We start from the raw sequence: 17,688 nt of genomic DNA, 5'->3' as shown, positions 1-17,688 counted from the left end.
CTTGAAGTAACTTTCAGACACAAACTGGAAGAGAAGCCCTCTCGAAACTTATATTTGAACACTAAATTATACAAAAAACATTTTTCACTAAGCATTTTTCATTCCAAATATTCGTTATAAAACTGAGTGAAATATCATTCACAGGATTGCTACACAATATAGTGAATGTAAGAGGTAAAATTTCACTAACATGGAACACTGTCATAGACATGTTTTGTCGTAAGACACTTGCTTTATCGGCTCTTCATACCAAATCCAGATAACATCATGAGAAGAAATACTCAATTCATTCATGAAATTACGACTTGTCACGAATGAGTAAAATCCACTCATATCATCGATGACAGAAGATATTGACATTCATTCGCTTATTTGATCAAATCCCAGACATAAGAATCTTGTCCAAATTGAAAGGGGTATAATTTCAGAAGAACACAAAATAAGAAAATCACAGATCATTTTTCCATACTTTATTTCTCTGAATTTATCGATTTGATCCCTAAAAAAGTATCTACTTGTGGTAACATCAGAATCTGACTGTCTTGTAGTAAGCTATTTTCGCATCTATAATTCGGAAGAGTAATTTCTCTGTGATATAATTTGTCCCCGGCATCAAAACAGAATTTGAGGCCTCAAATTGAAATGTGACATCGACAGGACAAAATCTGGGTTTGATCCTGGACACTTCGTACTTGAAAAAGACACTCGCAGTGGCTTGTGGAACAGGATAACACTTTGTTGGAATGCCGAATTTTGCTTCGTATGTATAAAAGTCACTGTGATTATTGCTCTGTTTTGCAATGAGTTCAACAGAATAAAGCCAGTCTTCTGTTACTTCCGATGTACAATCTATATATTCCTTGAGTTTTGAGGTACCCAGTTTTTCATCAAATTCTTCAATTGTCGGCCATGACGGGATGGTTCGGAATGATGGATGCCGTAGTTTAACAATTTCCAACGCGTTGTATCTAAAAGAATTCATGGTGAATAATTGAAAATTGATAATATCAGTTGACTATTTTAGTGATCCAATAATTTCTCTGAAGAAATGTTAGTTAGGTAACAGGAGCAATTTTTTATTAAAAAACAATTGTTTTTTTTTTCGACGTTTCGAATTTGATTAAATTCTCCTTCAGTGCTCGAAATGTAGTTTTTCGTGTTGATAATATAACTATATTAAAAACCATCAGACATATTAGAAACATATTGGAAAAAATTTAAAAAATTGCAGCAGACAAGCTTCCGAAACAACACCAACATAAAACGACAAGAAACAAACCTGTCGTTTTGTGTTGGTTGTTTCGGAAGTTTGTCTGTTGCAATGCTTTTTATTTATTTTTTTGCGTTTCTAATATGTCTGATAGTTTTTGAAATAGTGATATTATCAACACGAAGAAATTACTTATCGAGCCCTGAAAAAGAATTCATTTGAGTTCGAAACGTCTGCAAGAAAACAATTGTTTTTTTAAGAAAAAATTGATCCTATTACCCAACCAACCTTCATTCAGATTGATAATATTATGAAATCTTCCGATTGGTATAGAGGACATCAAAGTTTCCATTAATAATTTTTTTTATTCTGAAAAAGAGAGTTTACAGTACTCACTAGTGGTCTGGGTGGTATTACCGTTATATAGATTTGCGACAGACCGTCCAGTTGATCGATCTTCACCATCCGAATAATTGAAAATATTTGATTTTGGTGGAATTTGGATTTTAAATGAGTTGTACAGATTGACAGATATTTGGCTGAGAATGAAAATTAATCAAGATTTTTTTTAATCGTTCATTTACTCGTTCGTATGAAACAAGCATATTGACAAGTGAAAAAATGATAGAACACAATAATGATTTTAAATTTCGCTCTTTCCTATCAAGAAAATAGTTTTGAAAAAATGCTTATTTAAATTCTTCTTGCTATTTTCGAAAACCAAATGTCACCCAAAATATAAATCTTACTTTGTTCACATTGAAGTTCGATGGTTCATGGACTAATCATTAATCATTATCATTAACATTTCAATCAGTATTCTTAGTAGGTGTTTAGAAAGTAAATATACTCTTTTAAGCTGCCCGAGCTTTCGCTAATGTTTATTGGCTTTATCGAGGGCTGTAATATAAAAATGGGCATAATAAATATATCAGAGTAGAGTATCGAATCTCAACGTATTGCTCTTTAGAATAAATTTCAAGATCGACGCATTAGCCTAGGTAAAATTGCCTGTCTGCCATGTGCTCGATCAGAGAAATTTAGAGTTAAATGTACATTACTTGACATGGTGAATAAGCAAAATAAACTATTTTTCTGCTTTTGAATATTTTACTTCCGGATGTGATTAACACAGGGGAGATGACAGCCTCTTGGTATTTTTTAGGTTGATTTTGTATTCAGTATATCATAAAATTTCTTAGGATAGTTCATAACATATTTTTTCGTTTCAATATTGTATTTCTTCATTTTTGAAACCTGTTTTAGATCAATTGGTAATACGTTGAAAAATTTGGGACCGAAAAAAAATAATGTTCTTTGTGTTAATTTTTTTTAAAAGATTGGAAATTAACATTCATGTTTGTGGTAGACCTGCTTATCCTAGTATTTTTCTGGTTGAATTTCTCTTGATTAATGAACATTCTCCTCAAACATTGGTGAGTGTATAATAGTTTAACATTCAATATATTTGCTTCCTGATATAGCTTATCGGTGGAAAAACGTATATTTTTTTTCAGGATGATTTTCAATAGTGTGTTTTGTATTGTTTGTATAATGTTCAGGGTGTTGCTGAAAGCTCCACTTCATATTGTGATACAGTAAGACAGAATTGATTCGGCTAGGTAGTTGTAGAGTTTATCTGGGTCCGAAGAACATTAATTTTTTAGGTTTGATAGATGAATAATAATTTCGTTTTCCGTTACCGGTTCAATGGTTGAGTCAATTTTGTCACGTTCAGGAAAGTTTTGTTTCATTTTAATACTATGTATTTTTTCAGACATATCTATACCCAAGATTGTAAAGAATTCATTAAATATATTTGCTTCATCTTCATTATTTGTTAATATTTTACCGACTTACTGGTTATTGGAGTGTTATCTATTTGTTTATTTGATTTTTTATTCTTGTCTGTTATATGATTGATAACCGCCCATTTTTCTCCCTGTAAAAGATTTTCCAATTCCTCATAGTTTATGTAACTTGTTTTGTTTGTGCTTTTCTCTTTGGTGGTTTCATATCTAAGCAGGTGAAAGTGTGTGAAATGGTCTGTCAGGTCGGTTAGAAATATGATAGACTCACTTTCAATTTCATTATTCAACTTGTTTTATATTTTGGCGAAAATATAGTCAATCGTAGATTTTGTGTCTTTTGTAACTTTCGTTGACTCTAATTGACAATATCCTCAAAGCGCGGCTTACATGATGCCATTTAATGAGACATAAATCAATTGCCTGCGTGTGAATACTACTCGACAATTGTCACGAAATTCTGTTGTCTCCAGGAGTAGAGTCACTGTAGTCAACTATTCCCAGTGATACCCCCGACACTTTGAATCATAGCTGTCGCAACAGTTAGCAACGGTGGTCAACAGAAGAAAATATTTTTTCCAAGCTCTCTTTCCGACACGCGTTTCACCAACCAAGTTGGCGTCTTCATTCGGATTTATTCTACACCGAAGATTCTATTTCAATTTTTCAATAGCATGATTGATTTCGCATTAATCAGAACGTGTGTGAACAGATTTTGGTTCAATTGGATGTCAGGCCAATGACATTCTTTCTGCTGATCCGACATCTGTCTCGTTAATTGATATAGTGGAAGCTACGCTCAATGGTACTAAAACTCATTCTGAATATGTTAAATAACATTTGTCGAAATTAACCTATACTCGTGTCTTATCAGTACTATCCTTGATAAAAGAGAGGTAGATCTGCAAGCTCATGATGAACATGTGATCATGGCCAAGACCACACTGAAGAGGGTAGCCTGTAACATTTTTCAAAGAACGTTGAACGATTTTCACAGTCAGTGCCAGAGGAAACATAGGTCTGTAAACTCCAGAAAGAGGATACTGAATGATCCACCTCCACTTGCTCTCCATACCGAGATTATTTCATTCGCAACGAAAGTGACCATCAGCGCTCATGGAAACCCTTCGTGACCTACCTTCTCTCCCCCATCTTCCTGAAGAGAGATATACAGATATTTTCGAATATACAAGCAACTTTGAAAGCATTTTGCTTTTAGCGAGGAATAACCAAGTTGTTTGTAGTGAACTGGAATACTTAACAAATTTCATCTGATCTGTAATCCTGACTACGAATATAAAAACATATTTTTAGCAGAATCTACCAGTGTTGGCCCTTTTCAATGTTATTATACGTCCTTCAAAGTATGGTACCAAACAATTGTTGATAACAGCAGGGACGACCAAAGTTTTTCAGCATGTTCACAGTTAACTGCTGTCTGAATCGTCACAAAAACAGTCCTGAACTGTCGAAAGACATGCCGTCTCTGTATGAAAGATGATGAAACAGCAGAGTGCATACTCAATGTTAGCCCCACTGCGTACCCAATCTTATTTCTAGTCTTTGAAACCGTAAACCGCGGATACGTGTTTCTGACTATAAGCCTCAGAGCAGTGTAGCCAAGTATAAAGATGAGCCACACCTGGTTACCGAAAATGTTAAACACATATGCACTCCGCAGATGAGGCCAACAGCCAGAAATACGTGTCCGCAGTATGACTACCTTTTTGGAGTGTTGTGTCTACGAATTGTTTCTTTTTTGATTCATATCATGAACACTGGATCCTGGACATGGAATTTACACAGTTAGCTATAGCTGCCTACGTAGTCATGTTAGATGTTGCCTAGGAATCCAGTTTAAACCACAAATGTACGATTGGCTCTTGTTGGTGACTCCGTGCAAATATGATGTTTTTCATTTCTGGTAACCAGGTATTGCCTACTTGGCTGGAGAAGTTAAATGTCACAAATCATTTGATGAATCATCAGTAGTTTTTGCAGCGTTTGTCGAATTATGATTTTTATAGGCGAATTTCTTTACCTTCGTTCGCATAGTTGCAATTTCCTTAGCGATCTTCAATTTTGTGGAAAAAGAACTCTCATATAACTCGCTGATAGTAGGATTTCTGACTGGCCACTGTCAACTCAGAAAACACCTCCATAATATGGGGCTAGTGAACACACCTCTATGCAGGATGTGTGAACAGGAAGATGAGACTATAAGACATGTCCTGTGCGAGTGCCCGGAGGCATCGTCAATAAGAGAGTCTGTTTTCGGTGAGTCTTGGCCTACACCTGCTAATATGAAGGAGATTTCTCCCAGTGACTTGTCCTCCTTCCAGAAAAGGACAGGATGGACGATGATCTAGGAGGACAACTCCTCGGGAGGATATACAATAGGTCACATGTGGCCTAAGTATTGTGGGCTTACACTCACCCTTCCTACTCTATAGATACAGAACTCGCTGATAATGTAGCTTTCAATTGGTGGAAAAAATTTCGATACGGTCAAGTATTATTTGATTTTAATCATTACAAACAAATAAATAAATTTTTATTTCGCTTCATAATGAAACTTTAAGTTATTTTATTTCTTCTTCTTCAATTTCTTCAAGGGCAAACCTTTTAGTATCATGTAGTTTCAATTGTGTGCTAATTTCAGATATCCTAGGGATTGAAGTGATTTTTGTCCTAAAAGAATTCGTAGACATTATTTCTTTATGATTTTTCCTAATTTCATCCCAATGTATGTTATTCCAAATCATTACAGGGCATAACTAAATGATTGATTTGAATTTCTGAAATTTCTCATTTCGTTTTCGGAGAAGAAAGTACCATATTCTATAGATACTTATAGATGTAATGTAATTATATTATTTTATGAAAAATTTTAAAAAGAGAGCAATCAGAATTTTTTGTCGTTGGTTTTTCTTCATGAAACATTATTACTAACAGTATTCAAAGGTTTTCATCATCGTGACATTGTAGAAGAATCTCGATAAAAATTAACCTGCAGAAGTGTAGTGTATCATCAGTTATACCAACAAGTAACCTTTTCAGGTGATGTTTGGTTATATGAAGGAAAATTTAGGTAACATTCTCAACTATCTCTAATCTTCAAAAGTGTCATAATGAATTATATCGTAGAACTCACGTCTTTCTGATAGCTTTAACAGCTGCATCCAAAATTTCATCGACAAAGATATGAGTGAACTCCTCATAATCCATAAAATACAAACATTTTTCCTTTGGTCTCACCCGTGTGTACATTACCATCCTATTGTCATGGAACGAAGGTGAATACAAATTAGGGTAGTTATCAGACTCGAACGATCCTTCCTCATTTTCTGAATCGGAGCTTTGCTGCGCACCAAAAATGTCAGATCCCTCACATTTCAACTTAGTTAGACTTGATGGCGATATACTGATCGTATCCAGACCTCTTATGGTGATGATATTGGTAATTGTACGAATACTTTCTCGAATCTCACTCATTTCAATGTATTATGAACTAATTAAGGAAAAAAAACTATTCATGTCAGAATGACAGTCAAAATCATTATGAGAAATCTATAATTTGTATGGATACCGTGACTCAAGTTGTTTTAGACTCAAGTGTGAACCAATCAGCAGTTCAAGTAAAAATGACAGCAATTTTTACAATTTCTCTGGGTACAACTGAGAGTCCAATAATAGGTAATTATTGAAAATAAATAAATATATTGTATAAATTACAGCAAAAAAAATTTGCGAATCTGAACTGTCAAAAAATGATTATATTGTTCTTAATGACTGGAGAGTGGGATCTCTCTGAATGTTGATCAACGCCAATTTACATAGAAAGGACGGTGGAGGCGCAGACGTATGTTATGTCTCTTTTACGCCTCTCTCAGCCACGTCTCTTGTGAGCCTCACGTGAGGTAATGAATGAGGCACGTCCATTAATCGGCTTTAATTTTTCAAGAGTCCTAATGCCTGATAATTCAACATAACATTCAGTTTTATGAGAAAATTAAAAAATAGACACGTTAATATTTAAGCTTATAAATGCGAATGTCACTCAACACCTATTCATCTCTGTTATCCGTACTGGCGAAACCTGATAAGCTAAAATTTGGTGTAAGCACACCAAGAAAATATTTTCAAATATTTCAACTTAGGCGCTTCTCAAGGGTTTCTCCGGTTCCTCCGTACCGCTATTTTTCGGTGGCTTCAATCTGGTATGTAGGTTTGTTTTATGTTGTTGATATGCAATAAGGAAGTATTGTCAAATATCCCAGCTGAGACACCAACCGCAGAGGAAAAGGGGTGTTCATAAAATAAAGTTAGGCATAGTTTAAGTGAATGATATAGTGCAACCTACCTTCCAAGAGCTCCCCTAGCATAGATATAGTGACGAGACTTGGAGGGCAAGGGAGATTGCGACCTCGTCCTCAAGTCCAACAGGAGCCGAAACGTCGGAAAGATGAAAATTACAGACTTTCTTCGAAAGCTTCTGATGAATAATGAATTTATTTACACCATTAATATGGAAGTGTACAATCTCCATATAGTCTTTTTCAACCAAAATTACTTTTTTGATCGTCTTCTGCCAGTCTCTTTCGGTAATATTAGATATTTCTTCTTTAATTAGCTCTATTACCTTCTTAGCAAATTTTGGAGAAGTATTTTTACGCCTGATGTTTTGTTTCCATTTTCCCCAAATCAACTCGACAGGATTGAAAACACAAAAATAGGGGGGAAGTCTCAATATGGTGTGTCCATACTTTTCAGTAATACTCTCAAGGGCATACACTTTTTCAAATGTTTTTGTCTGTAAAACTTCAAGTAGTAGATTTTTGGTATACTTATTTTCAAAATACATATTGTTATCTATTAAAAACTTTGTATATCATCTTTCAAATGTTTTCAAACCATTCCTCGAAAATATTACCTTCCAAGTTCTTATGATAGTCAACATTGCAGTCCTCAAGTTTTTTTCCAAATAATTTCAAAGAATTTGGAACCCATCCTTTATTTTCTCCGCAATGCACAATGATTAGTCGCGATCCTTTGTTTGCAGGCATGTTTGGCGTACACATTTTCGAACCATCAGTCCACATACTCGTAACTGTGTTGTGAATATCATTAGTTTCGTCCAAATAGAAAATTTGCCGTTGTTCTTGTCTATATTTAGTTATTCGAATATTTGTTACGCAATTCCACTATTCTTTTGCTTTCCATTACTGCTTGACGTTTGTTTATTATTTTAAATCTGAATCCTAGTTTCTTTATCCAATTCTGGAAAATTTCGTCACAGCAGCTCACGTAAGGGCCGGAAGTATTCAATTTCTTCCTTATGATTTCATTTGTAGGAATCTCATCGCTTTTGTAACATTCGTATATTGTTCTTTTCAGTAATTTTATTGGATGAACATCTTGAAGTTTTGGTAGTCCCGTATCTCATCGCGTTTTGCGTTTATGAGGTTTGTTTTTGACTATTTTACGTATAGTTGAGAAAGTAATTTCGGTCAAATCTGATGTTGCTTGTAATAGTTTGTTTCCCTCGAAACCAAACTTTAGATGTTGATTCTTAATACATTGAAACATACTTCCTATGTTTCAATATTCAAATGCATCCGAATCTTATTCACTGGTATATTTTCTTCACATTGTTCACCATCGCTATTGGAATCACTTCACAGGAAAAGACGCCACATTTTAAACAAATAACAAAAACTTCAAGTGATCATAACTGCACCAATATCGAATTTCAACAATCAAATAGCGATCAGTTCCTGAACTGAACATTGACAACACGACGGCTATAACCATTCTCGCATTCTATTCGTCACCGTAACATGACTTCAAATTTAATTTCATGACTCCTCAGCCAATCATGAAACTCGGATAGTAAAAATCATCCAATACGAACCGCGAATTCTTCAGTCCACGTGGACTAGTTGGCAGCGGCTGCATTTCTATGTATTGGTATTTTTGGCCTTTGAGAGCGCAGATACCTATGACTAGGAAAAAAGTTTTTGGCTTTCTACTACTCCATCTGATACAAGAAAAATGGATGAGAGAATCTTCCAAAGAAAAGAAGGAAGTAATCAATTTGAAAATAAGTAACTCTATACATGGATGTGTAGATCATGCAAAGAAGTAACTTTCAGACACAAACTGAAAGAAAGTCCTCCTGAAACAGCTACTTTCATATAAACATTGAATTACACGAAAGAAAATAATTCTTTCGAAACAAATACTTCTATATGAACACTGAATTATACAGAAGATACTTTTCTCTATTCAGTTTGTATATCGAACATTTGTTGAGGAATAAGAATCAGATATCATTCACATGAGTTCTACTTTGAATGAATGGTAATAAATTGTACTCACATGGAACAGGAGGACTTTCTTTCAGTTTGTGTCTGAAAGTTACTTCTTTGCATGATCTACACATCCATGTATAGAGTTACTTATTTTCAAATTGATTACTTCCTTCCTTTCTTTGGAAGATTCTCTCATCCATTTTTTTGTATCAGATGGAGTAGTAGAAAGCCAAAAACTTTCTTTCACAAAATTCATATTATATGACGTGACAAAAAAATGATCCAGTGACTACATAAAATAATTCACTATCTCTGTTGTAATTTAATAATTCGAGAATTCAAATAATCAAATGTTTAGGAGAATCCAAGTTATATATGATCAACATTTATATTATATAATTCGCCTGTGCATAGTACTATGTTCATCGTAACAAGTGTGAGTTTTATAATGACTCGCTGTAAAATGATTGATTCTTCAAAGTAATTATTTTAAATGAATTGCACGTGATAAATATATCAGTGCCAATAATTTTTCATTATCAGTTACGGAGAAGAAAATAATAATATCTAATTATCGGTAATCAAATAAAAAAATAATGAATCAGGACATATCGAAAATCTGGCCTTAACTTCCCACGACGGATGATGGTGCTTGGAGTTCTTGGTAATGTCCTAAAGAGATGAAGACAACTTGTAGCAGTGCTCTTATGTAAAAAAAATTTTTCACTGTTACATGAATGTAGAGTAGAGGAGTTCTCAGGAAATGTAGAAATTTTCACGTGATTGGAAAATAGGTCAATTCCCCTTTTTTTGCTGTAAGCAAATGAAATAAAAAATAAACTAAGGACTAAAAAAACTTACCCCAGTAAAGGGGGGTTTCTATTCCAAATAGGTATAAAACTTACTATCAAATGAGCTACAAAGTGATGAAAAAGCAATAGCCATACAGCATAACAAATCCAATTAAGAAATAATGCATAAACGCAAGTTGCTGAGGCAGAGAGAGGCAAAGCCGCTTATCAAACCACATCACCTTGGTAACTATCCACAATATTCAAAAATATTCTGAGGGCAGAAATGGAGTTTGGGATTCGGAAGAGTGAAGTCGTGTGCCATCTTTACTAATAGGTGCCACCAGCCATTGTTGGCTGGTGGCACCTATTAGTAAAGTAAAGAGCATCACTAGGACAGCACGTAATGAATTGATCGTGATCGAATATGACATGTAAACAGAGAATTTTATAAAATAGTTCGTGTTATACTCCGAACAAAAAAACGTTACAATCTTCCAAATAAAGAGAGAAAGCAATCAATTTTGAAAGAAATAACTATACACAAATGTGTAAATCATGAAGTAGTAGGAAGCAAAAAACTTTCTCAAAAATTAATCACTCTCAAAAATATAGCCCTTTCAATTCGAATTCAATTCACTTATAAGTGAACAACTTTCCAGCCATGATTCATGAGCAAAAGCTGAGTAGGTACACTACATCTCTATTTTTATCACCAACATATCTTAATCATTTTCATAACAAGAGAGATTCATGTTCCTTTTTAGTTCGTAACTGGAATTTTTCTTGTCCCTAGTTCGTCTGTGCTGTTTGTATTGCACACTTCGCGTCTCCGTCATACACACATCTGTGTAAATGAATTATTCATATCAAAAGACAAATGAAGTACACATTACATATTATTTCAAAATTTTTTTTGAAGGAAGATGACCTGATATTTTCCCAACTGATTTCCAAAGCCCATATTGCTATATAAAAGGAGAAAAAAACTGCCGCTGTATAAATTGTAATTTTTTATATAAACGGCTCAACAATCAATATTGAAGCTCACTAATTATATTAATTTTCTACTGGCTATAATTTTTATAAAAAATGTATATGATGAAGCCAGTGGGCCAGTGGTATGCCGTCTTATTTGGTATCGTTTCAGTAACACAAAATAGCAAATCCGAAAAATTGATGGACATTCATAATTTCTACATATTTTTTAAGCAATTTCAAAATCTTTTCATCTCGGGTGAAACTGAAATTTCCTAGATGAATAACCTAGACTATTCGGTGTATAGAGTGTGGATTTTTTAGACATCTTCGTGACACGATATGAACCAAACTAAACGAAGAATCTTTATTTTCTATTAAGATTACAATAGTGAAAAAAATTTATTTACACTATGTACAATACATTGGGTGGGATGGCAGGAGAATGACTATGCTGTTGAGCTCAGGATGACCAAAAAATACACGCCACTACACAGTCCTGCAATTAAACAGTGGGAGGCGCCCCCGTTGGTTTTGACGGGTGGCTCTTCGCTCAACAGATTTCCGCTTCAGCCTCCGTCGGTGACGTCTCGCTTCCTGCCAACGGTCACGCAGGAGTTCTCCATTCGTTGCAGTGTCAATATTCTTTATCTTATTTTAATATATGAAAGCTAACGTAAGTTATTCGGAACCTCATGAAAAAATATAGTAAGAGTGATTAAAGTTGTGAATAAAGTAGTAAAGCGTGAAATATCTTATCCAATTTTTCCACGAACTAAGCGCGATCGCATCCGCGCCGCTCACGGAAGATATCCAATGAATCATAGATCAGTCCATGTTCACGGGGCTGATCATGATAACTCCTAAGTGCCGTGACGTACCTCGTCAGATGACTTTTCGGCAGAAAGAAGTTGAAGAATTTCTGAGACAGCCTCCTGATATAATCAGTGACTGTCTCAACTTCGGCAGATCTAACAGATCATTCAATGAAATGTATCTGTCACTATTCTGGAGAGAAGTTTTCTTCGGGACAAGAGTACAACATAGCTGGTCTCATTACTTGTTTGTAAATGAGCAACTTGTTGTTAACACTGAGCTTGAAGATTCGTGCAATGAGCGGATACGTGCGTTTAATCGCCGCAGCCGCTTTTTGGATCGCCAGACTCAGAACACGAGATGAACAACTTTGCTATAAAGATGCAAAGTAACAATTCAATACTTTTCCTGAATGTTCTTGTTATACAGAAATACATCGCAGGAATTCACCACATAGTTCAGAAAAAACCCACGAGTACTAGCAAATACCCGAATCTGTAGTCACAAAAAACACGAATACGTGCACCAGTCAAATTCTTATATCTCAATATGTACCCTTGGAGACGAGGATACAAAGGAAAAAAACTGCAAATCATACAAGAAGCTTATCAGCAGAAAGGATATGGCCCCGACGTCTCAATCTGCCTATTCCCCAGGCTCCTCAGACTCTTTCCTCGTATTCACACCGCAGGATGGGTATGTGAGCGTACAAATAGTAAGAGCTAGTAGGGTTGGTAGAGTAAGTATAGCTTACAGAAGTGTGAACCTAGGAGAACCTCAATCTATCTATTCCTCAGATAGTAATATACTTTTAGAGTTTTATGACTTGGCCCCGACGTCTCAATCTGCCTATTCCCAAGGCTCCTCAGACTCTTTCCTCGTATTCACACCGCAGGATGGGTATGTGAGCGTACAAATAGTAAGAGCTAGTAGGGTTGGTAGAGTAAGTATAGCTTACAGAAGTGTGAACCTAGGAGAACCTCAATCTATCTATTCCTCAGCTAGTAATATACTTTTAGAGTTTTATGACTTGGCCCCGACGTCTCAATCTGCCTATTCCCCAGGCTCCTCAGACTCTTTCCTCGTATTCACACCGCAGGATGGGTATGTGAGCGTACAAATAGTAAGAGCTAGTAGGGTTGGTAGAGTAAGTATAGCTTACAGAAGTGTGAACCTAGGAGAACCTCAATCTATCTATTCCTCAGCTAGTAATATACTTTTACAGTTTTATGACTTGGCCCCGACGTCTCAATCTGCCTATTCCCAAGGCTCCTCAGACTCTTTCCTCGTATTCACACCGCAGGATGGGTATGTGAGCGTACAAATAGTAAGAGCTAGTAGAGTTGGTAGAGTAAGTATAGCTTACAGAAGTGTGAACCTAGGAGAACCTCAATCTATCTATTCCTCAGCTAGTAATATACTTTTAGAGTTTTATGACTTGGCCCCGACGTCTCAATCTGCCTATTCCCAAGGCTCCTCAGACTCTTTCCTCGTATTCACACCGCAGGATGGGTATGTGAGCGTACAAATAGTAAGAGCTAGTAAGGTTGGTAGAGTAAGTATAGCTTACAGAAGTGTGAACCTAGGAGAACCTCAATCTATCTATTCCTCAGCTAGTAATATACTTTTAAAGTTTTATGACTTGGCCCCGACGTCTCAATCTGCCTATTCCCAAGGCTCCTCAGACTCTTTCCTCGTATTCACACCGCAGGATGGGTATGTGAGCGTACAAATAGTAAGAGCTAGTAGGGTTAGTAGGGTAAGTGTAGCTTACAGAAGTGTGAACCTAGGAGAATCTCAGTCTATCTATTCATCAGCTAGTAACATACTTTTATGGTTTTATGACTCGGCCCCGACGTCTCAATCTGCCTATTCCCAAGGCTCCTCAGACTCTTTCCTCGTATTCACACCGCAGGATGGGTATGTGAGCGTACTAGTAGTTAGAGCTAGGGTAGGGTTCCTAGGGTAAGTGTAACTTACAGAAGTGTGGTGTGCTGCTGAGAAATGTACGATGCGAAAATAATGATGTGAATCATGACATTTGTTGAAACAGTTGAGAAGTTTTTCATATCCAATAGTTTTGCTGATTTTCCTGGTCCGGAGAGTTTTTCGGTAGCAGTTGGTTGCCATGGATGGTGGAATATGTTTTTCTGTGTATTCGAAAAACAAGTTTTTAGGTGGTTTTATGACTCACTGAAAATAACCAACCAAACCCGCAGGTACAAAAAAAAGTCAGCTGATGAAAATCGTAAGAATCATAAAATAATCATCCAAAGGAACTCGATATGCTTCTTTGAATGTGGTCAAAGACTTTGAGTGGAAGAAATTCATAAAATCATATTATTCCAGTTGATCAAATAAATCAACGCCATGTCTCCTTCAGTAAATCCATCGGTTTCTGTGAAATCACAATAATCCTTTACTATAAACTTCAAACTTGCCAGAATTTGGAAGTTGTATGTCCCAAATTTGATATTCCACTAAGCAATAAATCAAGAAGCGAACGGGACTTCGGAAGGTAATAATTAAATTGCCGTACCTATACCAAGCTACACGGCGGATTTTCATTAAACCCAGTTTGAAGTATATCATGTGCTGCTCTGTGTCTTGCGAATAATTCCAAATTTATGCAATCCCTGCTTTAAACTCGGCAAACAAGCGTGGATTGCTGAATTAGAACAATTAAAATACCAGATGCAGGATAATTATTAGAGGATAACAAGATGAGAGTAAATATTACTTCGAGGATGAATTGAGCAAGTGGAAACAAGTGACTATGAACAAGCTAATTTATAAAACCAGATAGTCACATGATACCGATCAAATAGTGAAGATGTCAGCGAATGTTCATATGAGAGAATTTATTTTCGAAATATTGAAAAGTGAAACTTCGGATGGGTTATGTTACAAATCTGGAACACAAACGGGGTTTCGAGAAAAAAAAACGATTTATTTCTAACAGGAGTACCCAGTTACAGAAAGTACTATATTATTACAGTGTATATATTATGAAATACATATTTAAAATAATGGAATATAGAAATGTAAAAAAGTAAATACTGAAACAAAGTATATATAAAATATTCTTATACCTAGAATTTCAAGAAGAAGGAAAAATTGAGTATATAACACAAAGTTACAAACCATGCAATGTAGCAGTACTGACACAAAAATTATTAAAAGTTATTGTGGATACATGATACCAAGGCGTTCAGAGGATCGAAATGAATATCGCAATGTTCACAGATTTTATTGAAGCTACTGCACATAAAATTCAATGGTGATCGTAACATAACATTTGTGAGTGATGCTTGGCAATAGAACTTCAGATTGTGTCGACATTCGCTTCTTGGTACTAAGACTTGATCTCGAGTAAAAGAATCGTACTGTCAATATTATTGTTGAGTAACTTATGCAGGAATTTTATATCAAGGATAACTCTCCTATTTTCCAAAGATGTCATATCAAATCATATCAACAAAATGTTATGATCGATGCCTCTCATGGGGTATTGTCCATCAACTTTTAGACATAAGTATTTCAAGAACTTTCTCTGCACGCTCTCAATTGATGCTTTTTGGTAGTCGTAAATTGAATTCCATAACACAGAGCCATACTTTAACTTAGATCTGGCATACGCATAAGGTGGCAATACTTTTGAAGTTTTTGCCATTTCTGTAAATCAATCCAAGCATCCTATTTGCATCAGCAGTCATATTACTTATATGTGTTGTAAATGTTAATTTACTGTCATATGTTATACAAAGATGTTTCATCTTGTGTACGCGGTTAATTGTAGTATTGTTTATTGAATAATAATCGTACATTAAAGTTCGCTTTTTTGTTGTGAATGATATTATTTTACATTTGGATCCGTTTAATCGTTGACGATTATCGTCACACCAAAGATTGATTACATCTAATTCTTGCTGTACACGATGGTAGTCAGTAATGTCGTCGATTTTGAAATTAAGTTTCAGGTCGTCTGCAAATAGTTAGACTAGGAATATTCAAACAGGTTGGCAGATCAATAATAAGAATTGAAAATAAAAGAGGTCTAAGATTAGAACATTGTGGTACCCCAGACGTAACTACGTACTGAACCGATTTGAAAGATTCATATCCAACGAATTGTTTTTTGTTAACTAGATATGATTCAATTAAAGTAAGTAGTTGGTTAGAGAGCCCCAATTTTGTAAATTTGCTGAGAAGAACATAATGGTCTATTTGATCGAAGGCTTTTTGAGATCTAAGGAATTGAAAGATTATTTGGTATCAAGTATTTCCTGAAAGTTATTAGGTTTTGTATATTGCTCATGTTTTGAAAAATCAAAATGTGTTTGTTGGATACCGGAATTAAAAATGAGTTGAGAAGACATTTATATATATATATATATATATATATATATATATATATATATATATATATATATATATATATATATATATATATATATATATATATATATATATATATATATATATATATCTATATATATATATATATATAAAAAAATAAATAGATAAGTACTCTTTGATCATTCCCATATTGATTTCAATTTAAGAGCCACCGGTATACAGCTGTTTCAGCCTATTGGGCATCGTCAGTACCGGGCAGGCGGTCCTCGATTGAAGACAAAATGAGAAAAAACCAAGAAAGTACTTGATAAAAATAGCTGCGTAAACGCAAACGAAACATAAGTGGAACCACCTATTGGTGTGACACCCAAGTCAACTTGCCAAGTTTTTTATGTCAGTGTTGGTGGTTTGACCAATCAACCGACAAGTTGATTGGTCAACTTGGCAAGTTGACTTGGGTGTCACACCAATAGGTGGTTCCACTTATGTTTCGTTTGCGTTTACGCAGCTATTTTTATCAAGTACTTTCTTGGTTTTTTCTCATTTTGTCTTCAATCGAGGACCGCCTGCCCGGTACTGACGATGCCCAATAGGCTGAAACAGCTGTATACCGGTGGCTCTTAAATTGAAATCAATATGGGAATGATCAAAGAGTACTTATCTATTTATTTTTTGATTTTCATGGAATTATTTTCCAGCAGCTTGACTGCATTAACCTTTCTAGATTTCATATATATATATATATATATATATATATATATATATATATATATATATATATATATACAGGGTGTCCCTGGACTTCCTCTTTTCCTCTCGGGAATGTATAGATAGGGTCAAAATATCACCAGTACTTCATATAACTTTTTTTCCTAAAATCCTTCGTTACCAAGTAACGGGCCCTCGAAGTTACAAAATGAAAAATGTTTTTCTTTGATAACTTTTCAAGTGAATATTCAAAATCATCCAAATTTTGGTAATTGGCTAAACAAATGAATTCCTTCGATGAGCTTTCATGCAGGAGTCAGTTGTTTTGCTACAAAGTCAGGAACGGACTACCCCCGATAATCCACACCCCAAAACTTTGAAATGACAGATATTTTTCAATATTTTTCAACAAATTAAGGTTACTTGGACAATTTTATGAATAAAAGTACTCGTGTGGAAAGTCGATCGGAGCAACGAGTCTTGATAAAAATGTAGTTCTACTCGACGACATCAAACCCGCTCGTCCACCATTATTTGAAATGAATAATTATCAAAGCAGAAATAATAATGATAACGTTAATTCAACAATATTTATCCTGAGATGTCTACCATTATTCGAAAATATTAGTTTTTAAGGAAAATGGAAATGATAGGTAAAATGTTTATAACGAATTTTTATAATGCAAACACGTTTAACTAACGAA

General features: G+C 35.0%; 1 protein-coding gene across 1 annotated transcript; it reads right to left on the bottom strand.

The window, feature by feature from the left end:
* Positions 1-455: 455 nt before the first annotated feature.
* LOC111507842 (A-kinase anchor protein 14) lies at positions 456-6,593 on the bottom strand. The gene is made up of 2 exons (XM_074180108.1): positions 6,173-6,593; positions 456-968 (listed from the first exon to the last, which is right to left on the bottom strand). Exons 1-2 carry the CDS (start codon positions 6,511-6,513, stop codon positions 527-529), a joined length of 783 nt encoding a protein of 260 aa, XP_074036209.1. The 5' UTR covers positions 6,514-6,593; the 3' UTR covers positions 456-526.
* Between the last annotated feature and the right edge of the window lie 11,095 nt (positions 6,594-17,688).

The sequence above is a fragment of the Leptinotarsa decemlineata genome, unplaced genomic scaffold, assembly GCF_025532065.1.
Source record: "Leptinotarsa decemlineata unplaced genomic scaffold, Ldec_3_MD MMD2_tig00026282_RagTag_RagTag, whole genome shotgun sequence".
Taxonomy (NCBI): domain Eukaryota; kingdom Metazoa; phylum Arthropoda; class Insecta; order Coleoptera; family Chrysomelidae; genus Leptinotarsa; species Leptinotarsa decemlineata.
Note: the sequence above shows the minus strand (reverse complement) of the source record. Positions and strands in the feature narration are given on the sequence as shown.

Excerpts from the sequence above, each read along its gene's own strand:
- LOC111507842 (XM_074180108.1), bottom strand. The coding sequence starts at position 6,513 with ATGAGTGAGATTCGAGAAAGTATTCGTACAATTACCAATATCATCACC. Across the intron at positions 969-6,172 it reads GTTAAAGCTATCAGAAAGAC|ATACAACGCGTTGGAAATTG; the intron begins GTGAGTTCTACG and ends GAATTCTTTTAG.